Source organism: Corvus hawaiiensis, chromosome 4, assembly GCF_020740725.1.
Source record: "Corvus hawaiiensis isolate bCorHaw1 chromosome 4, bCorHaw1.pri.cur, whole genome shotgun sequence".
Lineage (NCBI taxonomy): Eukaryota > Metazoa > Chordata > Aves > Passeriformes > Corvidae > Corvus > Corvus hawaiiensis.
The window spans coordinates 76931668-76956762 of NC_063216.1; the positions used below are offsets into that span (position 1 = coordinate 76931668).

The 25095-nt window shown below is 42.6% G+C and overlaps 1 protein-coding gene across 2 annotated transcripts in view; it reads left to right on the forward strand.

Moving 5' to 3' along the window:
- MKLN1 (muskelin 1) overlaps window positions 1–25095 on the forward strand; it is a 102518-nt gene that overhangs the window by 42291 nt on the left and 35132 nt on the right. For both annotated transcript variants that reach the window (XM_048301872.1, XM_048301873.1), the window contains 2 exons: window positions 8241–8353; window positions 23758–23970. In XM_048301872.1, the coding sequence (XP_048157829.1) occupies window positions 8241–8353; window positions 23758–23970 (326 nt within the window). The remainder of the gene's footprint in view (window positions 1–8240; window positions 8354–23757; window positions 23971–25095) is intronic.

The window sequence follows — 25095 nt, forward strand, 5'->3', positions numbered from 1 at the left end:
CATAATTTTCTGTATCTTTGTCTCTTATTTAATCAGATTTCTTTGGTACGTCAGTCCTTACTAGAATAAGGAAGCGTCTGCCTGAGTCTTTGCTGTGTGAGTGAAAGGATTGTTCTTGGGAAGGGAGAAACAAGACCAGGGTGTGGGTATTGGACAGGAATGTAGGGTGGCATTGAAGGAGTTGGCAGAAAAATGCCCGTGGCCGTATCTGTTGTGGTCACAGGACGGGGACAGAGCATGTGACAGGATAGGACCTTCCAGAGTAATTTGCTAAGTCATAGTGAACAAGCAAAAATCCAGCAGTAGCTGCAGCCTCTGGCTTTTGCTCAGAGTAGTTACTGCTCTGGAGGAAGCACTCGAGTTATTCTGTGTATGAGAGTAAACTTTTTTCGTTTCGTGGGAGAGGTTTGAGATTGATTAGAACAAAACGCTGCTGGAGGATTTGCCAGTGTTTGTCTGTGCAGAGGCTGGGAACGCTCCCTAGTGGCCTCAGGAATTAGTAGTGAGTGTCTCAAAAGAGTGTGGAAGAAACATGATCCTTGTCAACTTGGAAATGATAGTCCTGCACACCTCCTGAAAATAAAATATCCATGGTAGTGTGAGCCTTCCTTTCCATTCCTCTTGGTTTTCTTAAGGCCCAGTAAGGCTTAGTTAGCTCTGCCTTTGACTTTCACTCTGCTTTAACAAGGCAGTAAAACTCATCCATATATTTTTCAATATTTCTTGATATATTTTATATGTATTATATATACTTTGGATATATTTGCATGTTTCCTATCTATTAATATTTATATTATTTATGGAAATCTGTATAATGTGTATTGTAAATGTATCAAATATATACCATTTTTTGTTTTTTACTTGCACAAAAGTGGATGGACAGCACCCACAGATGTGGAGTCCTGGATCTTCCTCCCTCTCTCATGCTGGTCCTTTCTTGCTGCAGCTCTATTCAGAGGTGGTGGGATACCATCCCAAAGTTTCCCTGTGGGCTCTTTGGGAAGTTGCTCTTAGTTTTGCATCCAGGTCCACTGAGGCATGTAAGAGCTGAAATACTTTTGAGATGATCAGTTTTTGCCATTTAATTTGGCTCGTGATAGGCCAGGGGAAGTTCTTGGGGCTGTTTCCCATTGCTGATTGCTGGAATTTTCCTTTTGGATATAGGTAGAGTTTAACGAGCTGGTGGGAATTTAGCCAGTTCTGTCAGGATGCATTTTACAGACTGGAGCTGGAAAGCTCCCTGGCTAACCTTGGACAGATCCAGTGTTAATGGAAAAGGGAGCAGCCAGTGGTGTACTCTTCCCTTCAAAGACATCCTCTCTCCTTACTCACACACTTGCTGAGTGAGTTTTTTTTAGAAGACTCTGGCAACTGAAGAGAAATCGTCTCACTTCGCACTCCTTGTTAGAAGAGTGAGTGCCTTCTCAAAAATCAGTATTTTCTTCAACTTGAATCTTTTGGAAATGAAGTGAAACATCAAGATCATACTTACAAGGAGATTCTGAAGTTCCATATCACATAGAATAAGCGTTGGAAGCAAATTTTCATCTCTGATGGCCAGACCTGCTGTAGGTATCAGTGAACTATAAATGGTTCAGTGTTTTGATTAACCTCAAGGAAATTTTAACCAAATATTACTGACTAGAAAAATGATTTTAATTTAGTAGTACTGAGCTTGCTGGATGCATGTGCTGGTGTTAAGATAGAGGATATGGGTTGGCGAGTAGCTGAGCTAGATCTTAAGTTGCTGATAGTGCGTAGAGTCACTGAGACTTTGTTTATCAGTTTCAGGTAGAACATGGATTAACTTGGTCTAAACTTCAGCATGGTTTATCTTTCACTTAGAGCAGGCTGAAAGTAACCGAAAGAGAATTTAGCATCTCTGCTGGCAGCCAGTAACTTGTGCTGGAGCTCATTTCCATCTGATACTCCTGTTCTTAATACCTGCCTGTTATGATCCAGTTTTAAGGTTCTTAGAAATGCTTCTGCCCGAATTAAGGTGCAAACGAGACCATATGCCAGTGGCAATAGTAAGGGTTTTATTTGATGGTCAATATGAGAGAGAGAGAGAGAGAGAAAGAAACATGTAGAAAATAGGTGAGGGGGACAGAAAGAGTGACAGGGACAGAATAAGGAAAGTGTCACCACTCCGTGGATCCCAGCGATGTTTGTTGATCCTCTCCAGCTGGTCTCTCGGTGGTGAAGGTCCCCCCAGAAGGCACAGAGTCCCATGGGTGTATATGCTCAGGCTGGGTAGGCATGTCTGGCCATGTCCCCCTGGGGCAGGGGTCGGTCTCTCACAGCAGGCTCTGGGTCTGTTGCATCACGTGCAGCCCTGTGGGGCCAAGCCTCTCACATGAATGTCCTGTGGATGTGGCCTGTGGGGTTGGGGGTTCCACAGCTGGGCCGGTTTGTGTGATCAGAGGATGGGTGTTTGTTGCCTCTCACCAGAGGCTGCACCATGCACCCAAAGCCTCCTCCTCCCCGCTCGGTTGGGAGGAGTCTGTGTAAGCCTGGCTTCTGTGAGCTGTGCTCTCCCCCACCCCAAACTCAGCCGGGGACAGTTGCAGCTGGTGGCTTTGGCCTTTTGTGGATGCATTCCTTTCCCTCAGCCTGGGATGACTGAACAATGGGTTTCCCTTTATCTAATCAACAGTTTGACTTTCAGTTCGAAGTCCCACTCTTCAGGGAAGCTTCTTCAGTTGTAGCTTATTTAAAATGAGCAAAACTTTATATCAATGTTTGAGGCATGAACTGTTTTCAGTCTCTGACACTGCCACAGCTGACTGAGTAAGTGCAGTGTTCCTGATGCTTTGGAAAACTCGTAAAGCAGTTTGCAATTGAACTGTAGGCATTGTGGGATGCAGAACTGAGAATGCAGCCTGATGTCTTCCTATATTAAAAAAAAAAAAAAAGAAAAATTAAAAATGGGAAGTTAGTTATTCTCACAGTGTCCTCCATGCATTTAATTCCATTAGCATTCAGACTGGAATGACTCTGGATGGCAGAATTAGGAAGTTGGATTTGGTATACAAATGCAGATGCATTAACTAAGAGAAAGTCACAGTTCTAGCTGTTAGGTACTTTAAAGCTTTAGGCTGCAAATAAAAACAGAAAGCTTGTGCTATTCCTGCTTTTCCCTGCAAGGTGCATTTCTCATGCAGCTTTCCATGTGGGAGGCTGGAGAGTTCTCTCTGCTTTTCTACGAGGAAGGGGAAGTATTTGAGTAGTTGCAACCCAGGTACATAGATTAAAACAAAATTATCCCCCAAACAACCCCAAAACTACACAAGAACACAGTGTTGTGTGTTGAATGTCAGACATGAGAAGCTGTGTGTAGGCCCTGGGGAAATATTGGAGCAGTAACACAAAGGTTCATGTGTAAAACTGTGTTCCCAGGGAATTGAACCCTAATGCAGTTTTGGATGAGGGTGTCAGCATCTGCCACTGGTTCCTTATTAACAGCTCTTGGAGTCTGCCCTTTCTGTCCTCCTTATGGGTCAGATATGGCACATGTTTCAAAATTCCAGTGCTTATTCTGGAAGAAAGTGGGAATGGGTAAGTGAATTGCCAAAAGCAAAGTTTTCAGGAGTAATGTTGGTACTTAAGAACAGTCTGTGTGTTGTGTTTTGGAGATGTGGTTTATAATTCCATAGGCCAGGTGGAACTGACCTGCTCTTACAGGGCAGACACAGTGAATGACAGTGCAGTCCATAAAGCCATGTAATTTATTTTGGTAACAATAGAAATATAGACCATGTAGAAGCCATTCTATTAAAAAAAAGGATATTTTATGTTATGTCATGTCAGGCTTTCTTAAGTGTTCATCTTTTTAGTTCATAAAGCTGAAGCCTTCTGAAGTTTTCCAATGAGCCTGTTTTAGAAATAACAGCAAAGCAACCAGGATGGTTTCTTTTCTGTGTCCATTTCTCTTCTCTTTGGCAGGCAAAACAGTTTTTTGAGGGAAACCATTAGTGAAATGCTCTTTATTGATGTGGTACCTCTGTGCTCTCACTGAAGTGCAACTGCTCTGTAATTTTGGTTGTACATCATTTTGCTTTTCCTTTCGTCAGAAGGAATTCTGTTTGCTTCCTTCCATTAGATAAATGAGGACAAATCTGTGGGTTGGGAAGAGAGGGAGATTCAGAGCAGTGGGCCCAGCGTGCCCATCGTATACGTGGGCAGCACAGCAGAAATGACAAGGCTGGTTCAAAAGCAGCGTGGAAAGATGAAAAAGATGAAGAGAGAGCAGCAGACGTGAAGGATGCTGTTTTGCCTGAGGAAAACACTGCTATCCATAAGATATTTAAAGACAGGACTTGTGTACAGGATGAAGGGATCTCAGAAACAAAACACAGATGGCTTCTAAGCTCTGAAACACAAACAGCTGCTGAATCCTGGAGGTTACTCAACTTCATGGTGCTTTCACATTTGGGACTGTGTGCCTATCCTTTAAAAAAAACCCTTGTATCCAGCCAACTTGCATCCAGCTGAACTGTGGCTCAGAAATCAAGGGATGTGATACTGCAAGAAGATTTTAGGCTGATTTTATATTTGTGGTCTTAAACGCTCCTCACAAAGTGGACAGTGCTGCTGGCACATAACTAAAGGTGTGGGTGCTATGTGGAGAAGTGACATCCTTTTGTAGGCGGCTTTTGTGAGATCTTACACCTTGATCTTTTTGTTTCTGAGAGGAATCCTTTGTAATTCTGGGACACTGATGCTCCAGTATAGCCCCAGCAAGTTTGGGCTGGCAGCTGACTGGGAGGGCAGTGGCTGATGAACTGGAGAAGAGGGCGGTGAGTCCAGGGGACCCTGAGGGGCTGCAGGAGAGAATTGAGAGGTTCTGATCCTGCCCCTGGGATGTGACAGCTGTGCAGGAGGACAGACTGGGGACTTGCTGCATGGAAGGATTTGCAAGGTACTGGAAGCGGAACATGTGTCAGCAACATGTCCTTGTGGCATTGAAGGCCAGCCTCTCCTGCTGGGCTGTACCAGCACAAGCACAGCCAGCAGGGAGAGGGGAGGGTGATGTTCCTCTCTTGGGTACTCGAGGACATATCTGGAGTGCTGTGCCCAGTTTGGGCTCTCTGGGAAAATAAGGATTGTGTCAAACTGAACTGACCAAGGTGGTCAGGGCTGGAGCATGTGATGTGTGAGGAGATGCTTAGGGAGCTGGTTTTGTTTGTCTGGTAGAAAAAAGGTTCATGGGAGGATCCTAGAGATGTCTTCAGCTACTGGTGAGAGCACGGAGATGGCCAGGCTCATTTTGGGGCGAGCAGAGGGATAGGATAAAGGACAGGAAGGGAAAATCCTGTTAGATATTAGGGGTGAAAAAATTGTAATGAAGTTTATCAGTCATTGCATGTCCATCCTTGGAGATACTCAAAGTATAACTGGATAATTCCCTGGCCAACATGGTCTCTGCTGAAGTTAGCCCTCCTGTGAGGGGGTTGGGGGATGACTGATGGACCAGATGACTTGCAGAGGTGCTGTAGATCCATAATTCTTCTATATTCCATGGAGAACTGTTCTAGCAGAGACATGGAAATACCACTTGACCAAATAATGTAGTTAAATATGTCACCAGGATTGGAGTGCATTCCTTGAGGAAGGCCTCCTGTACCAGAATCCCACCAAAGATTTCACCACATGGAGAAGATGGAGTTAACAGGAGTTAAAGAACTGTCCTTGAGAATGTGTGTGAACCTGGACTGAAGCCACCCCAGGAATTTTGATATTTAATGTGTTAGAGAAGGCTGCTTTGCTACTTTTCTGAAAAACAGAAATTAAGGAGAGGTTGACAGGAAATATGTTGATTGTTGGGAATGCACATTCTCTAATTTGAGGACTTCTCTGGCACCTTTTAATCATCCAGAGAGTAAGGGAATAAAAGAACTCAGACATTACAGAAACATTTTTGACTGAGCAAGCAGTTTAGAAATACTCAAAGAACATATTTAATTCAAAGTGTTGAATTTGTATTCAGAAATAAATGTAGAGGAAATAAGCTGAGGATGCTGGAGGAGAAATTTGACTTCTAAACGTAGCTGGTAAAAGCTTTGGGTAAATATAATTGCTTTCATGTTTTTTTCTTGTTGCCTTGCAGGTAGGTTTGAAAATTCTCCTTCTCTGCCCCTAAAGCTGAATAGAGACTTGCTTTAATAAAGCAGCATCAATTTTGCTGTGTTCCATATTGCTTGGATGCAAAGGGAGGATCCTTTCCTCCTTGAGTTCCCCAGTGCTACCAGAGTTATATTGGTGTGAGACTGCTGGGCCCCCCTCGAGCTGCCCCACTGCTGCTGCCTGGGGTTTATGGCCTCTGTCCTCTTCTTTGAATATTGTCCTTTGATATCTGTCCTGGTTGGTCTCTGCATGCAGGGTGAAAAAAAATCCCTCTTGTAAAATCTGAATTAACAGCTAGAATTCAAGCAGTGATACTGGTTGGGAAATAGAGTGGAGCTTGACTTCAAAAAAATCCTTAAAATCCCCAAAAAACTCAAACCCAACCAAAGAAAAACAATCAAACTCAAACCCAACCAAACAAGAACAATCCTACAAACCACCAAACAACTATTTTTTTTCTTCATACCATGGGAAAACATTTCCAAATTTTAGGAGAACCATAACAAATTATTTGCTTGACATTACCAGCAACAGATGCATTTATGTATTAAGAAATAATCTTTTTAGAACACAGAACCTTCCTCTAAAGTATGCATATAGTTCTGCAATAAGGCATGAAAGTAAAAAATTATTTTCATTGGGTCTAGACAGTGATGGAGCCTTTCTTTCATGTGAGCTACAGTTTTACTTCATGATGAAGAATGGGCCTGGCACAGAGTTCATGTCCATTTGTGTTCAGGGTGTCGCTCTGGGGATGGTCAGCACCAGCTGGGTGCTCGTGTTCCTCTCTCAGTGCTCACATTCAATTCTGTCAGCCTGGGTTAGGTAACTTCCAAAATCTGAGTTTTCATCGGAGTCATTCAGGTTTGCTATTAAATTTCATGTGAGCCAACAAAGCCTTTCCAGGCAGGCCTGACATTTTGGCAAGGTCCCAGTAGGATTTTTAGCTGGTGCCAAATCTTTTATTTTTCTCGGCTATCAATGAAGCTGTTGTGGTAATGTGGGTTTTGTGAGCTGTGAGAATTTATGCGCACAAAGGGACCTGCTCTTTGCAGGGAACACTGGGAGCCCTGAGTCCAGGAGGAAGGGTAATTAAAGTTAATGAACCAGGGTAACCTTTCCATGGTGATGACCACTATCCTGATGGTAGGTAAGGGTCAGGGACTAGTCCTATTTTATAATCGCGCTCTAACCCTGCTCTTTAATTGGTGTTGGATTAAAAATTGGCCATTACCTCCATAATAGAAGTGGTTTTTGGATTTTAAAGGAGTTTTTCAAAGCTCTGCAAGTCTTGAGGAGCTTGTTCTTCTTGGACTTGGCTTTGTGTTGTGTTTTAATGCAGTCTAAAAATGAAGTATATTTAGCATTTGAGACCAGATAGTGCTGTTTCTATAATGGGAGCAGTTTGGTTATCTCTCCATGGCAGAACAGAAACTCCTTTCTTAAATGCTTCCCCTCTTCAAAGGCTTCATCTGGTTTTATCAGTGACTCTGGGAAGCCTTAGAACTTGTTGTACACAGAGCAGTTGTGGGTTTGAGGTGACAGCCCTGAAACACTGACTTAAACTTGTAACTCTTCTACTCACTGGCTTTCGTGGCATCAGGTAAGTTACTTCATGCAAGACATTTCCCTTGAAGAGGATTTTGTAGTTGAAGTAGATTTTTCTGTGTAAGGGATGTACTAAACAGTAAAGATTTGCTGCTTCTATCTCAGAAATCTTGTTGATGTATAAATCCTGCACCAAGCGGGGCACAGGCTGAGATGTCATTGACAGACTACATGCACAGGATCCAAAATGTTAAATATTGTTCATTTGTCTGTCTGGAATTTTAATCAGAAGGCTGTGGGTTTGATTGCCTCTTATGTAAATGTGGAAATAGAAAATGACTCTGAGAATTGGCTGTCTATCAACCCTAAAATCTTCCATTACTAAACCAAACCACATTTTTGTCTTGATGACTCGTTCCATTCAAAGAGGAGTGGTGTTTTCAGTAAAAAAGAGTTTAAATTTCTCTTCTGATAGTCTCTTTGTCACAGATGTTTTGTGGGCATTAGCCTGTTTAAACACATTCTCTTCTTAAAATAAAACTTTTTTTTTTTTTTTTTAATAATAGAAACTGTTTATTTGTTTGGTGGCTGGGATGGAACTCAGGATCTGGCTGACTTCTGGGCATACAGTGTGAAGGAAAACCAGTGGACCTGTATATCCAGGGATACTGAGAAAGAGGTAAGTTCTGCAAACATCCGTATTTTTTAAAATACATCAGTTGTTGCCCACAAAAATGCCCCTTCTAAAGTGCTTGTGTTGAAGTTCAGCATGAGGTGAGAGCCACAGAGTTCAGACCTTCAAGTTCTGAAGACTTTTGAAGTGCTTATGTGGGGAAAATGTGAGCTGGTGGAGGTGGCTTTGAAGTGTTCAAGATTCCTGGAGGGGAAAAGTTTATTTCTCAAAAGCAGAAAAATCAGCTCAGTGAGTAGAGCACAAGTTAAATAATTTAGTGTGGCTGAACAATGAGACTTATCACAGAATCACAGAATGGTTTGGGTTGGAAGGGACCTTAGAGATCTTCCAGTTCCAGCCGTGCTGCCATGGGCAGGGACACCTTCCACTGGAAGGTTCCAAGAACTTGCTAATGAACATTTCAGACCCGATCCTGGTGTTCGAGCTTCAGAAACAATTTGTTTATTTTTTTAGCTTCTGTCAAAAATGAATAGAAATGGACAACTACCAGATGGAAATCTAGAGGACAGGGGTTACTGCCAAAGGCTACACAACCCTGAGAGCTTTCGTGGAATTCATTTGAACCATTTTCCTTGGCCTATTTTGCTCAGTATTTGACAATATGAAACCTGAAATGAATGTAGCTTGGGTTATAGGGCGAGACAAAAAAAGTCCAAGACCTTTGGCCTGTGTAATTCCTTTCACTGTCCGCTGAAATCTTCAAGTTCTGTGTGGTTGTTGTGTTTTGAGTTCATTAGTTGTCTGTCAGAGGACAACTCATGCCACCTTTTCTTGGAGGTATGAAAAGTTTGAGATCCCTCCACTTTTTGACAAATTTGGGAGTTGATTTCCTCAACTGTTTGAAAACAGTATAAAAATGTCTTGTTTCTCATTTGTATTTCCCAATTTCTTGTCATGGTTAATTTTGTGAGCTTCCTTACCAGATTAAATAACACTTTAATATTCTCATTTTTTTCATGGCAAAGGTTTTTAGAGGTTGTAATCAAGTAGGACAAATAGCCTGAGCTGAAAAAAAAGAATAAAATCTCACAGGCATTTCCTGTAGCTTTCAAATCTCTGTGTCATGTACTTACTGATTGGAACATCCTTTACAAAATGGGCAACGTGATACTCTGGTTTCTGTCATAACAAAGCTGTGGAGAGGTAAAATTGTTATATTTATGTAGTGTTTAGTCAAAAAGGGGCTACTGTGTTTTCTTCCTGCACAAACCAGTATGGGTCAGTCTGGTGTTTAAGGGATTCATTTCCTTTCTTGCTGGGGTCATGCCACATCCAGTTGAGTTTCTGTAAAGCTTAGGAGGCCTGGCTGGGATGTTTTCTCTTTAGGTTCCTCATGCCTGACTCCAGCAGGATAAAACTGGAATGGGAGGAAGGAGGGATGCACAAAAGGAGGGCTGTGCAGGAGACGCAGTAGAAGAGTTGGGAATTGATGTGATTAAATGATTATAAAGGGATTTTGGAGGGAAAAATGTTAACAGAGTGTTATGGAAGTTCAGGAAATTCAGGTGGAGGATGGGAAGGGTCTAGGGGAGAGAGGAAGAAAGAGGAATTTTTAGTAAGTGGAGACTTGTTGAATCTATGAATGTATGAGGAATTTTGAAGAAGGGATGTACTTAATAGAGAAAAGTGTAAAGAAACGTGGGTGTCTTTAGAAGGGGAATTCTGGAAGGACTCTCTGCGACAAACTTGAGAGGTGGGGCCCCTGTGAGCCTCACGGAGTTCAACAAGGCCAGGTGCAAGGTCCTGCACATGGACCTTCCAGGGGGTTGGAACAAGATGATGTTTCAGGTCCCTTCCTACCCAGACCATTCCATGATTCTGTGATATATTCAGCAGTGTTCAAGAGGCCTCCTGAAGTGTAGTCCAGGGTTTTGGTGACTTTCAGAGGTACAGTGAACTGGCAGCAGCTCTACTTGGAAACCAGCAGTGGGTTGTGGTTTGTTTTTTTTTTTTCCCAAAGAGATCTGGATGAAACCTGATTTAGAAATGAAAAGGTCAATCTCAAATGTTGAAAAGTAAATTCAAAAACAGAGACTCCAGATGTTTCTCTAATAGGGACATCACTGTTCACAAACAATTTGCAAAAAGGAAATGTCTGTTGACATGGAATTTTAAAAAATATTCAGAGTAGATTCCAGTAGAGCTTAATCTTATTTTGTTGTATTGTGCTAGTTCTGCTTCTGGCTTTTTTATTCTAATTAATCAGTGACAGTGGTTAAATTAGCCACTCAATAATTAAACTTGGACAAGAGCAAAATATGGTGAAAATTGCATCCTGTCCAGTGTTATTGTAGGGATAATGTACAGTAATGCTTTTGGGATAAAGGTACTGGCAGCTTCTGTTGCACTGCATTAGGAAAAGGTTGTTTGACCTTTTTCTAAAAACTTTTTTGCTGCTGTTTTTCAAAGTTTTCCAGTGAGGTGTCTCTTTGTCACCTGAAGTTGCATTTGTCTTTTTTAACAATTAGACCACCAAAGCTGATTTTCCATAGCTCTTTTTCGTAGAATCACTGAATAGTTAAGTTGGAAAACCCCTCTAAGATCAGCTCCAGCTGTTCTCCCAGCACTGCCAAGGCCACCACTACACCATGTCCCCAAGTGTCACATCTACAGGGCTTTTAAATCCCTCCAGGGATGGGGACTCCACCACTGCCTTGGCAGCCTCTTCCAGGGATGAACACCCCTTTCAGTGAAGAAATTTTTCCAAATATCCAAACTCAACCTCGCCTGGTGTAACTTGAGGCCATTCCCTCTCCTCCTGTCCATGTTCCCTGGGAGCAGAGCCTGACCCCCCCCTGGCTGCCCTCTCCTGTCAGGGAGTTGTTGAGAGCAAAAAGGTCCCTCCTGAGCCTCCTTTGCTCCAGGCTGAGCCCCTTTCCCAGCTCCCTCAGCTGCTCCTGGGGCTCCAGCCCCTTCTCCAGCTCTGTTCCCTTCCCTGCACATGCTCTACCACCTCCGTGTCTGTCTTGTATGTCTGGACAATATGCTCAGGGCACTGCTGGAGTAGCTGATCACTTACAGCCTGAAAAACAGGGTGTGGAGGACCTGCTGGTGAACACACCACCACTGCTGATGGACAAACAGACCCCACCATCCCTTCAGAGTATTCCAGCAGGGCTCTTGCTGTCCTTGTCAAATCCTTGTCCTCAAGCCTGAATCCTTCCAGGGAGATGCTCCATGGAGCAGCTCAGGATCTCTCAGCTTACCCACAGCTTCTGTCTCTGGAGTGTGTGACAGCTCTGTGAATAAGTTGGCACAAGGCCCAGCCAAAATATATTTGATTTAAGAGCCTTTAAGAGTTTCTACCCTGAAAATCAAGGTGGAATGTTCTGACAGATGCTGTTGTCTTCAGGGTTTATTAGTGGCTGTAGATCAACAGACCTCTTCAGGATTAGGGAATAAATAGTTTTAAAAAAACAGACCTTGTCATTCCTTGGACATTTTTATTCTAGGCCAGTGTCAGTTAATAGAGAAAGTTAATGTGTATGTTTTGATGTCTATTTCTAGTTTCCAAGCAGCAGCTTTCTCTTTTGAAGGGTAATTTAGTGAAATTCAGTGCAGAGGACAGTTTAAGCATAGGAAAGACTTGGTTTGGTGTAAATTGATAGGCATGGGGATTTTGAAATAGGATCAAAATGCTGAGGGATGTTGATTGCTCTGGAGATCAGATAAGTGAGACTAAAGTAGTGTGATAGTTGGCATATTTTGTGTGTCACTGGTATTCCTGTACCTTGTTTTAGCATTTCCTAGAGACCAGAGATGGGGGGAGCTCCCTTCAAACAGTGTCACTGCACTGATTGGTACCTTCTGTGCTGCTTCTTGGAAAATACATTGACTCATCCTCATTCTGGCTTCTTCAGAGAAAAACCCTGCTCTCAAATCAGCTCTGTGAAGGACATGGAAATTGTGTAAATGGGTTAGGTTTAGGTGACACTGTGTTTCTCTCAAAAATTTTTGAAGTGTTTTCTTGCCAAAGGTAGAAGTGAAGGTCTTGTCATGGTTTAACTGCTTGAGAAGATAAATCTTTCCTCGCAATGAAGGAAAGTGTAGGTCAACAAGTGCCTCCTGTTCCTTAGGTTCAGAATGATGTAGAGAATGGGTGTATTGTGAGGTGACAGTTTGCTGTGAACACCAAGTGCTTTTCCAGGATGCTGAAAGTAAAAGCTGACAAGTGTAGAAAGATCTCCTAATGGTGAGAGCCAGGGGGAATTTCAGCTGCTATTGTATTTCCAGTTAAATTTTCTCCAGTCTCTGCATGCATTTCCTTACATTTGTTGACATGGATGAATTTACCCAAAGCTTTCAGTGTTGTATTACCACAGAAGCATTTTGTTAAGAGTTTGTGACACCTCTGACTGGTTTTTTGGGTGTGATGCAGCAGTACATGAGCTTATAAATGTAAAGCTTTTACCCTATGCTGTTTGAAGTGTAGGAATTGAACTAGTCTCAAATATTGACTTCTTCCCACAGATGGTGATACAGTTTGGAAGACACTTCAAGTGACTTGAGGGGCTTTTTGTTTCAAATATTGTGATGTTTACGGACTTGAGATCTAATACAGTGAATGTGCCATGTCCTACTGCTGAGCAGTTCCAGTGGTACAGATGCTCAGTTGTATGAGATGCCTGGTGCCACAAAAGCACATAGGGAGAAGGCAGCTGTCCCTGAAAGAAACTTGGATACTGCAGACGTACCTCGGAGCCAACTTCCTAAATAGTGCAAATGCCTACAAAAGTAGGGACAAAGACGGCAGATGCTGAAGTGAACCAAATGAAAAGTATCCTAGGCTGATCCTAAATATCACAGGCTAATGGTTTATTTTCCTCCCTATTAGTAGCATAATGGCTTAAAATGTTCTAAGCCTGTATTCTTTCCCCAGAATGTTAGAGAGAGACTTTCACGTATGCCTGACTGACATCCCCAGTGATTTCCACTTAGGCAGCCTAAAGCACAAAGACCCTGTTGAGGGAGTTAACACCTCAGCTTTTAAAAATAATTTATTTTTAAGTAAACATTTTGGAAAAGGTTTTCAGCTTTTAAAGCTAATTTATGTGTGCCTCCAATTCTGTCCTCTTAACACTGGTTTATTTGTCTTTTTTTTTTAACTTTGACATTTTTTTTAAGGAAAAGATCATCCATATTTGAAAACAGCTCCAGGTCTTAAGTTATTCAGTTCCCTCACTGGGTGCCTGTATTTCTTGCTTCCAGCATGAAAAAAAGCCCAGAAAACAAGCCAGACTTCAGTTATTCCTCACACCAGATGTTTGAATGTGTGGAGGTCCCTTTCCTCCACACGCTGCTGTTCAAGTCAGTCTCGTGGAGGAAGAGGCATTAAATAAATGCCTTGTGCCCGGTGTTCTGGAGGCTGCACAACTTTGGCAGCCCTGGAGCTTGTGCGTGCCAGTCTTCAGGTTATACTGAATTTCCAAGTCATCATAAAGCTTTCAGTTGCAAAGTAAAACTACTTTTAGTCCTTGAAGTAACGCATCAGGCAGAGTTGATTTGTGGCGTTTATGTTCCGATAAAAATCACCACTTCAACTGCAGCTTATGATGAGTTTAATGCTCTGATCTCTGGTCTGGAATGGAACTTTATTTTACTTACATGGCTTTATTAGGACATTATTGCATCATCCTAATGCATTTTGCAGTTCCCTGTGAATAGTAGATGAGGCAGTGTAGAGTCATTCTTGGGTGGCTGTGGATGCATTTTGGGGGAAAACAACATTACCGGATTGTCAGGTAAAGATTTAGTGAAGAGGCTGATATTGGTACAAGGAATTCTGATTTATATCCTTTTGGCACAGAAATATGCACCTGTGAGATGAGCCAGCTGGAATGTCAGGACCCCTGCATTTCACACTGAAGGGATTAAAAGAAAAGGATTTTAAAGAAATAGGAGAATATGTAGAGGTAGAAGGAAAACTTACTCTTTTGCCAGTGAGTGAAAGTAGCTTTACACACCAGTCTGCTTTGCCTTGCGAGTAGAGTAATGTCTTATTTCAGCTACACTGAGAGACTTTTTACATTAATGTTACATTAACATTCCTCAGTCTGTACAAATACAGAAATCCCTAAAGAAATACTGGTTATCCCAAGGTGGTAACATAGGGGAAGCAGTCTCAAGTAGTATCCCAGACAAATCTGTAGCTAAATTGTCTGGATAATTACATGCTTGAAAATGTAGTAAGTTTTTGTGGACCTTACTACTGAGGTATCTCAGTCACTGGATTTTGGAGGTAATTAGGAATTGAGCTTTCTGGAGTGTCTCAAGAGAACTTACTGGCAGAATGGGTGGTGCAGTGATGTGTTGAATTCAGACCTACCTGAAAGACCTTAGTGTGTTTAATAGGACTTAATCCATGAATTTTCCAGGGCATGCATATGATGGAAATGTTACTGATATTGGGCTCTAGGAAATGAAACAGCCACTCTTATGACTTGCTTACTCCTTTGGGTGCAAACTACTCTTTTGTCACCTGTTTGAAACTGTCTTTACTTTCTCAGAAACATCTGAGAGCCTGTGTCTGTCGAAGGATTTAGACTTAGAATTTCATGTTTGTGTATCACTGACATCTCAGGGACAATTAATAAAAAAAAAAAAAATCAATTTCCAAAAGTGTAACCTTGCTGCATCCTCACCTTTGTGGCTAAACAGTTTATAAGCAACCATTTAAATTTTTTCAGCCTTTTGGTCTGCAAGTGGGGCTGTAGCTCAGCTGAGTAGTTTGTGTCTATGGAAAAATCTCTCTTGGCTGGACCTTTGTTGGCCATTGTTACTGGTAATGAGAGGACAGCGTGAACTTGTGGTGCATGCAAAAATGACCTCATTCAACATCCTGCAATTGTTAATGGGGTTAGTTAAATTCGGCACACAAGGGATGTTGTCCTGAGGGCCCATCTCGGAGCTGGTGAAAGCTCTGGTTCTCTGATGGGTCGTATGTTACATTTCATCAGTGTTGCTGAAAGCAAAGCTGAGGAGTGAATGTGGAACAAACTGACAATTTACTTGGTAAAATTTAAGAAGTTATATGTTTTTTCACATTTCACCAGTGTGAGCAGCACTTGGTTTGCAGGTGGATTGTGTCTTTTGTTAGAAATAGCACAGAATTGATGTCCTTTCACTGCAAGGTTGCCTTGTACTGGGGTATTCCCTCAGTACTTCTCTTGTTTGCATTTGTAAGCTGAATCACAAAGGTTGAATGACTTTTATTTTTGACTGTAAACTAAAGCCTGTGCAAGACCTTCATACACATTCCTTCAACCTTCTTCGCATAAATGAAAGAATCCCAGAATGGTTTGGGTGGGAAGGGACATTAAAGATCAACTCATTCCAACCCCTGCCGTGGGCAGGGACACCTTCCACTACCCCAGGTTGCTCCAAGCCCTGTCCAGTCTGGCCTTGGACACTTCCAGGGATCCAAGGGCAGCCACAGCTTCTCTGGGCAACCTGTGCCAGGGCCTCCCCACCCTCCTGAGTAGAGAATTTCTTTCTAACAGCTAATCTAAAGGTCTCCTCTTTTAGTTTAAAACTGTTCCACTTTGTCCTGTCACTATCTGCCTCTGTAAAAAGTTCCCCTTAATCTTTTTTACAACCTCCTTTTAAGTACTGAGCGGCCACAAATTATTTCCTACTCTTTGCATGCTTGAAGATGTGGAGCTTTCTCCCCTTTTCACTGTCCACTGGCTGGTAAGATGTCTTGGTGTACTGCAGCATGAGATCCCTGGTGTTATGTATTGCTGGAAGGCCTTGATGGTACCTTGGTATGAAAGCAGAGAGCTCAAAAGATGCAGGAATGTGGCTCCTGCACTGGCAGTTCCTCTGGCATTGTCTGCCAAAGCCGTTTCTGCACTGTAGGGGAAAAGTCAGGCAGCACAGCTGTCAAAGCACAATGTTGGTGCTTTGGAAAGTTCAGCTGTGAGGACACACTTGGTCTTTAGAGGTACCTGGATCAGGGCACATCAGAGGCCGGAAGATCATGTACTAATTCATTCCTTTATAAAAATACTCTCAAATTAGTTATTTCTGCAAGCAGGCTGGCAGGGAGGCTAATAAATAATAATTTAATGGGAATAGAGCATTATCTATTTGTTTTCATAGCAGTGTTCCTGTGCTGCACTGAGTCTGTGCTGTGATAAACCTGTCCTGATCCCTGAAGGATGGAGCAAAGACTTGGAGTCAAGTTCATGTCAGACTGGAAGGCTGGGCTGTCAAGGGTCATCAAATCCAGGCCACTGCTGTCATAAGGATCGTGTCGTATGATCTCTGAGCCTGATCATTTGACTTATAAGCTCATTGAACCGTCTTTCAAAAATAGAACATCAGGCCATTTATTTTTTTAATTCTAACTTAAGCAGGGAAAGTCTCTTTGTGGCAGACTCAGCTCAAGGCTGTGCAGCATCAACAGTGGGAAATTAGGACTGTCCCAAATGTGAGTGTGCTTTTAGGAAGGGGAGAAAAAAAAAATCTTCATCCTGTTTAATTTTATTGTTTTCCCATCTTGAAGAGATGTGCACACAAAAGTATGTGCTAAAAGCTGCCTCTGACTTTAATCTGCTCCATCATGTCTGAGTCAGATGCCCAGAGAGGACTTTGCTGGTAAATCTGTCCCGTGGCATCTCTGCAGGAGGGCACCAGTAAGCAGATTAGCCATAGCTCAAATTCTGTGTCAACTGCCTGACCGAGGGTGCCTTCCCTGTCTTGGCTGTGCCTGGACTTATTAATAGTTAATTACAACTTTTTGATATCCAAACCTAGTATTTATCGTAAGACATTTAACTCTCCTGTGTGAAAAATTGTGTAAATTTGTGGCTTTCCAGTACTGGTCCTGAGGAGTTTTCAGCATCATGACTCTTAGACAGATTCTGGTCTATTTGTTAGGCTTCCCAAAACATTTATTGGCAGAAAATATTTAAATTATATGTAACAGTTTTCTAGAGAAGCAGTGGCTGCCCCATCCCTGGAAGTGTTCCAGGCCAGGCTGGACAAGACTTGGAGCAACCTGGGCTACTGGGAGGTGTCCCTGCCCATAGCAGGTGGTGGGACTGGATGAGCTTTAAGATCCCTTCCAACCTAAACCATTCCATGGTTGATGAATTTGCATGTTCTCAGAAATATTCTTTGTAACTGGTAAAGCAGCCTTAAAATTAAATTGGAATATCTGTTATTTTTATAAACTGTGGCAAGAATCATGGAATGTTGAAGGTTGGAAGGGACCTTAGATGTGATCTAATCCCAAACCCCTGCCATGGGTAGGGACACTTTCCACCAGACCAGGTTGCTCCAAGCCCCATCCAACCTGGCCTTGGATGCTTCCAGGGATTATTTGCAGAGTAATTAAATGAATGGAGTGTACATTGAGCATCCAGAATCTGTTTTTTGGAGCTAAACTCCCATTTTATGCTCCTAGAAACATTCAGTCCTTTGCTGCATCTACCCTGTGTGACATCCAAAGGGTTTTAACCTACTGCTGGAGCTGTCAAGTCTTGGACATAAAAAGACACAGGTGGAACTGCTTTCTGCCATCCTACAGAGTAGGAAATTGGGATGTGCTGTTTAAGGGAGGGTCTTTCACGTTGAAGAAACCCTTACAGAGGGCTCTGAGCCCTGCCATGTGCCCATGCTGGGCTGCTCTGTCCATGAGCATGGTTGAGATGCTCCTGTTGTGTGACTGAGTGTGCTCTGGTGGTTTGGTGCTCCTGACACATCATCGGTGATTTTGTGGGTGATGGAAACGATACATCAGCTCCCAGCTCCTTCTGGTTTGTGTTCTGGGCTGATGTGCCATCCAAATCCTCCATGCTACCATAAAAACCCCAGTAGATTAAATTATTTTATTATGTTCCTGGCGCCATTAGGTTATGAGAAACTTAAAATGCCTTCTGTGAGTAACTTGTATGGGATGGAAGTGTTTTATTTTGTTGTGTGGCTGCAGTTGTTTCTCCTGCTGAATTTAGTGCTCAGCTAGAGCAAAGCAAATCTTTGCTACAGCTCAGATGAAACATTTTGGGAGCTATTAGCTGTAGACCGGCATTGATAAAGCACTAACAAGCTCTAATCTTAAAGCACATGGACTTGAATTGATGCCAAGAATAATATGCATTTCCTTTCATTTTCAAGTTTATGGAGAACTTTCCCTTTTTTTTGCGGGGGGGGGAGGGGTGGAGGAGGAAATGAATTATACTCTGAAACTGGGAAATGAGAGCGATTAATCTCTGCAGTTGTGTGTAGGCAGGAGGGACTATTTGTTGCCTGACAGGCTGCTCTCAGGACTGGAAACAAAGTAGGTTGTTTGTGTCTTTTTATGTCCTCGTCCTAGTTTGCTTTAGGACAAGAGCATTTACCTCATGATGCTTATTTTTGAACTTCATACTGGAGGCAGTGTTCACATTCCTCTCAGTCTTTTACAGGACCAAGAACGGAGAATTAGTCAGCTGTTCTTTGTTTTTATTTCCCTGACTCTTGAACAGGATCCAGGCTTGCTCCTGAGATTTTTCATCTGGATTGGTCTGAATAAAACAGATTTTTCTTGCAACTGACACCCCTTTATTTGCAAAAGGTTATGATAACCAGAAGAAGCCAAGCTCCCCCAGTTTTTGTTTGGGATGGGCAGTGGAACCGGCTTCCTGCGGTCATGTTCACATTAAAGGAGGTTCATAGGACACTTACTTAAAAACAAACCAAAAAATGAAAGCTATCATGTTTGTGCCTTAGTGGAGCATGCCAGGATGCTGTTGCTAAGATGATGCCTGCTGATTCTGGCATAAATAGTGATTTGAGCAGACCCTACCCTAAGGAGTTGAGTCCCAATCCTTTCTCCCCTGTATAGGAACAAATCAATTATTCTAAGGAGGCGGTGTTGTCTCTCGGTGCTGTTGTGTTGCTTTTTGAAAACGTTTTGTAAGTTAGTCCTTAAGTGGGATAATTGCTTTCAGCATTTGCAAGTTAAATGAAGAAAGCTCTAATTAGATTTTATAAAGTGGCTTAGCATGTTGAGAAGGCTTTTCATAAAGTATACTGTGTATTCACTTGGCATTGCACAATTGAATTTCGTGTAGCACTGACGAAACCTAAAAATCCTATTTGGCCCTGGGTGCTTAAAGGATTGAAAGCCTGTCTTAAGTGCTCCTGACCATACAGACTGTCTTCCTTTCCCCACCATCCCACCCTCACCAGGACGTTTATCTGTGTTGTAGAGACCAGAGAAGTTGCATCAACACCAACCTGTTTGAGGAAGAGCCTTAGAGCTGGGCATAAAGCTTGGTATTTTGTAGCACTTCCAAATGGGACTCTGCACATGCTGTTTAATCTGTTTTAGCTGTTATTGTGCTCTGCCGATTGTATGGTGGAGCTGGGTGGCACAGAGCCACTTTGTTCAGGTCAGTCCTGGCTCTGTGTGGGCATTTATTGAGTCCCACACAAACCCAGCAGTGCCTGTGCTTAGTCGTTTTTGGTATTGTTTGGTGTCCTGTAGGTTAGAAATGTGATATGCTAATGCTTTCCTCTTGCCATCACAGCCTTGGCAGCAGCTGAGGCACAGGCCAAAGCAGCGCAACGCACTGCTTGCCATTTTAGCCCAGTCACAAGCCCCTTTCACGTGGGGTTTCTGCAGAATGTCTGCCAGTAGCTTTCTGATGAGAACTGGAAGGAGTCCCCAGAGCCAGTGTTTGTTCAGGTCGTTTGGGTGCTGTTGGTGGATGTGACTTTTAGAGTCTTACGGAAGATGGGCTCTGTTTGGGAAGGGACACCTCTGCTACCTCAGTCAGTCAGGTCGTAAAACTTCATCTGCAAAAATGTAGATTTCATGTGTCAACAACTTAGAAGAAACCAGATCTAAAGTAAAGCACTGAGTCATAGAATCACAAAATGATTTGGGTTGGGAGAGACCTTAAAGACCCTCTAGTTTCACCTCCCTGCCATGGACAAGGACACCTTCCACTAGGCCAGGCTGCTGAGGGCCCCATCCAGCCTGGCCTTGAACACTTCCAGAGATGAGGAGTCTTGCATGGGTTTGTTAGGAGTTCAGGTAACCACAGAAGCAGCTGATCAAAACCGTGACTTGGTGCTAAGGCCTGAATTTGAAGAAGGGTGTAGAGATCTCTATTAAGATCCACTCAGCTTGGGACATGAACTCATGGATCATGACCAGGCTACATCCTGGCAGGGAGACAGAAGTTTGTTCCTTCGCCCTCTAGCCATGCTTGATCTCTTCAGCCTTAGGTTAGAGAGTCATCTCTGTCATGGTCCAGTTTTTCTCACTAGTTGTTTTTAAAGGGTCAGATTCTTTGAACATTTGTGGAATCAACAAACTTTCCCATTTGAATTTACTGGATTGCTGTGTCCATGACAAGTTGTGGCAGTGTGTTCCTTTTGTGAACAACAGGCTGCTGTTGTAACCACGTGGCGCACGCGGCTTTGCATGAACACTCATAGCCACCCACGGGCTCTTGATTCATCACATGTGCCTTGAAGCGTTTTACTCATTTGCAGTGTCTTTCTAAATGGACATTGTGTCCCTCTTTGAAGTACATACGAACTGCAAGGACTGCCATGGTCAAGCTGAACTCAGAAGTGAACACAGGTTTAGACCTTCCCCCTTTTCTGCCTCAAATGTCAAACTAGCGTGTACCATTGTTAATGGAGTTATTTACTCATTTTGGTAAACATGTAGGCTAAGGAGGAAACTTTTGGCAGGTTCCATGTGATCTTGTGAGTGGTGTGCGGGCAGAACTCCAGTTTTCTTTGAGAACAAATTTTGAATTGGATGAAGTTTCCTGTATTACAAGAGATAGCTCATGCTGTGGCAGGCTCTGCAACTTGGTGAAGCTGAAGTTCTTGAGTGAGCTTGAGGTGATGAAGATTCTGTGTTTGTAGAGATGGAATGTTAATACCTTAAGAGATCTTTAAAAAAGTAGATGTGGCCAGGATGTAATTCAAGAAAAAAGGTATTTTTCATGAATTCTTTTCTCATTTTAAAATAGTCATAGGAAATCTGTATGTTGTATATTTAGTGTAGCAACTGTGTTGTTGGTGCCAGTGCCTTGAAATGGGAGTTGAGTTGTGAAGTGTCTCAGCCTTGTGTCTGTGCGCAGACAAATTTTGGTTGATGATGTAGCTTTTTGAGGCAAGGCAGGGTCTGGAAATTGCTAAATTGGAGATTTACTCCTGAAAGTGCCAAAGACATCATTTGAATGAGTTTGGGAGGATTTAATTTAGTCCACATAGAGGTCAGGGAGTAGGGGATGATTCTTAAATTGTCCAGTTCAATTAAAAAACTGCAGTGACGTGCCAGAGGGGAGGCTCAGAAAGCGCAAGGTGGGTCGTCACATCTCACCTACAAGGCAGCTGTGCCAAGGCAAATACGTGCTCATTGGCAGAGGACTGGTGCCATATCCCTCAGTGTCCCAGCTCCATGGCTTGGGATGGACTTTGCACACTGGGGTGACTTATTTGTGAACCAGGGGCTGCCTTTGTGTGTGTGCAGGTTGGTGCTTCACATGCAAAGGTACTCCCCTGTGTGTTTGGAACAGGGTCCTCTGCAAGATACTGTTTTTGTATTTTCTAGGAACAAAGTAAATTGTGTTGTTGCCTTCTGTGTCATCTTCTTCCACGTGACCAAAGGCAATCAATGAGCTTTTGCTGCATTTCAGGATTTTATGCTAATACTTCACTGCTATCAGTACTTTTTTTTTTTTCAGAAAAGAAAATTATCTTAATTGCCATGAAGTAACTAATCCTCAAAGCTGTAATCATTGCCGACATAATGCTTCATATTTACCAAATATGAACAATTCAGTTCACCTCTTCACATGATCTTTTGAGTTACTGTAAACAGTTTCCTGGAACCATTGCCTAATCAAGAAATTGAATTCTGTAACATGAATAGTGCAGGCTTTTGACAACAAAGATGTAATGCTTCCTTTCTTCTTTTAGGCAATTTAGTGATGTGCATTCCATTAGTGTACTTTAAATTTCAGTAGAATTTGAGTGAAAGGGTACAATTATGCAGATTTTTTCATAAGGCAGTACTTGGTAGCACATGGAGCAACTATTGTGCTGATTATTTGGTGTGATATGGCTACTCTTCTTTAACTGTAAGTCTTCAATAATGATTTTAGTGATTTGCTATATCCTTGCCTACTTGCCTAATCTTTACTTTTCAATAATTTTTAATAGACTTTTTGGTATAGAATCCCAGAATGGTTTGGGTGGGAAGGGACCTGAAAGATCATCCAGTGCCACCCCTGCCATGGGCAGGGACACCTTCCACTATCCCAGGGTGCTCCAAGCCCTGTCCAGCCTGGCCTTGGACACTTCCAGGGATCCAGGGGCAGCCACAGCTTCTCTGGCAACCTGTGCCAGGGCCTCCCCACCCTCACAGGGAAGAATTTCTTCCCTGTATCTAATTTAAACCTGCCCTCTGTGAATGGGAAGCCATTCTCTGTGTCCTGTCACCCAACTGTGTCAAACTATAGAATTGATCTACACTCAGGATGTGATGTTTTTCTTTTTTCTGATATTTTGCACATAAGGCTTTGTACATCTTCATTTCTAATGTTTTGGAGTACCAGAATATCACTCTCATGCTTCAAGAAAAAGAGTATGAAGGCCCTTAGAATGAGATTTGGGAAGCAGAAAGGAAACTGCCCAGGACTGCGTATCATCATCATAACGTCATTGAATAAATTACTTCATGATTTAACTTGAGCACTCCTGGATGGATTAAGCCCATAATAATTTGACATGGGGCACTCTGTGTGTTTCTCTTGAAGATCATAACTCAGGGCAATGCTGCTTACTGTGGGAAACTTTCTTTTAGATGGAGGCTGGGAGGGCCATATCTATTTGTGAAGGACAGGGAGTGCTTTTGTTACCTTCCCAGAGCCATTACGGGATATGATTGCTTGGGGGAGTGTCTGCTTATGATCTGTTAGAAAACAGCCTATTAATAAAACGGAGGCTCTTGTAATAGAGCACTTCTTAATCTTCTTCCTGTGTAGTTATTTATAGGCTGTGACATCTTAATTTGCCTCTCATGTGCATCGACTTCTGTTATTTTAAAAGATCAAGTAGTTTTCACACGCCTCTGAGAATCACTTCTGGGAGAAACTGACTGTTTTCTAAGGAATCTGACAAAAAGGGGTTCAAATCATAAGTTTGTTGTGACAAACACATTAAGGTTTTTGCTGGTGTCTTTCTAAAGGACAGAAGTTACGGGATGTGCTCTTGTAGCTATTTATATATTAATCCTGTATTTGATTGCAAGCAGATTTTCCTGAATTCCCCAAGGATTTCTAGTTGCTGCTAATACTTATTTTCCCTTAGCGACCTACCTGGAGCAATATTAAATCCATTATTCTCCTTATTTTTGTGGTCCTTTCCTTTCTCAGAGTGGTCCCAGTGCCAGGTCCTGTCACAAGATGTGCATTGACATCCAGCGACGGCAGATATACACCCTGGGGCGGTACCTGGATTCCTCCGTGAGGAACAGCAAGTCCCTGAAAAGCGACTTCTATCGCTACGACATCGACACCAACACCTGGATGTTGCTGAGCGAGGACACTGCAGCAGATGGAGGCCCCAAGCTGGTGTTTGATCATCAGGTCAGCCACACTCATCCTCCTACTGCAAGTTCTCAGTGTTTAAAAGTCAGTTTCGATCTAGTCTCTGCCATTTCAAGGTGCTGCACCAGGTAACAGAGCAGGGATGAGGAGGGTGTGAGCACTCAATTAAATTCTAATAGCATTGCTGCTCAACGCCACTGGATGCTGGTGTTCTAATCAAACTGAGTCAGAAGAATCATAAAAACCTTTGCAGACAAATGCATTTTATTAAGACACGTTTTATTAAAGCTCAAAGCACAGTTCATCTGGTTTTAATCAGTCTCCTTGAGCTGGGTTTGCAGACCTGCCTGCCCAGAGGGCCTTGGGGAGCAACTTGAAAAGCTGTGTATTGGTACCTTTGGAAGAACACTCCAAGCAAGCTGCTGGAATGAGGCCAACACAGGAGCAGGATTCTTTCCAAACTGGTTACTTTAAGAACTGTAGAATGTGCTTGAGTTGTAAAGCTTGAAACACCTTAGAGGAATGGCTGCTAATCCTTTAAAAAGTCACATCTGTCCACGTGTTCAAATTGAAAACTTCTTTACTTATGTTGTGTTCAGTGGTTTTTGTCTACTTGAAAAAGGTATTTTGTTCTCAATTGATTTTTTTTTTTTTTTTAAATGAAGCATCGCCAAGAAACAGCACATCAGTACTCATTTTTAAAGCAGCCCAAGATCTGCTTTTATTGGTACTGGCTGTTTTGTAACCAAAGCTGCTGTTTGCCAGCACAATGTGCCTTTCTGCTGACACCGAAAATTAAAGATACGCCATGTCTGCAGAACAAAAGCCAGTCAGTCTTTCTGTTCTATTAATAACCAATGCCAGTCTCTCAGGTGTTGGGGAAGAGGCACAAGGAAATTGTCAGCTGGCAAGGCTACTCTGGGTACCTTGTTTTCCTCTTGAAACGATTCCTTTTTATCCTGTGCTGTCTCTCAGGAAAGAGGGGCCTCACTGAGTTCTCTCAATCTACAGCTCTTCCTCTTCTCTCCCTCAGCACCTACTGTAATTTCAGTTTTTATTTAACCTTCAGAAATGTGCTGCACTAGAAGTGTTTTGTGTAGGCTTTGCTGAGTAGCATCTCTATCTTACTGTAATCTTGTCTGTTGGTTTGCCTTTTTTTTCCCC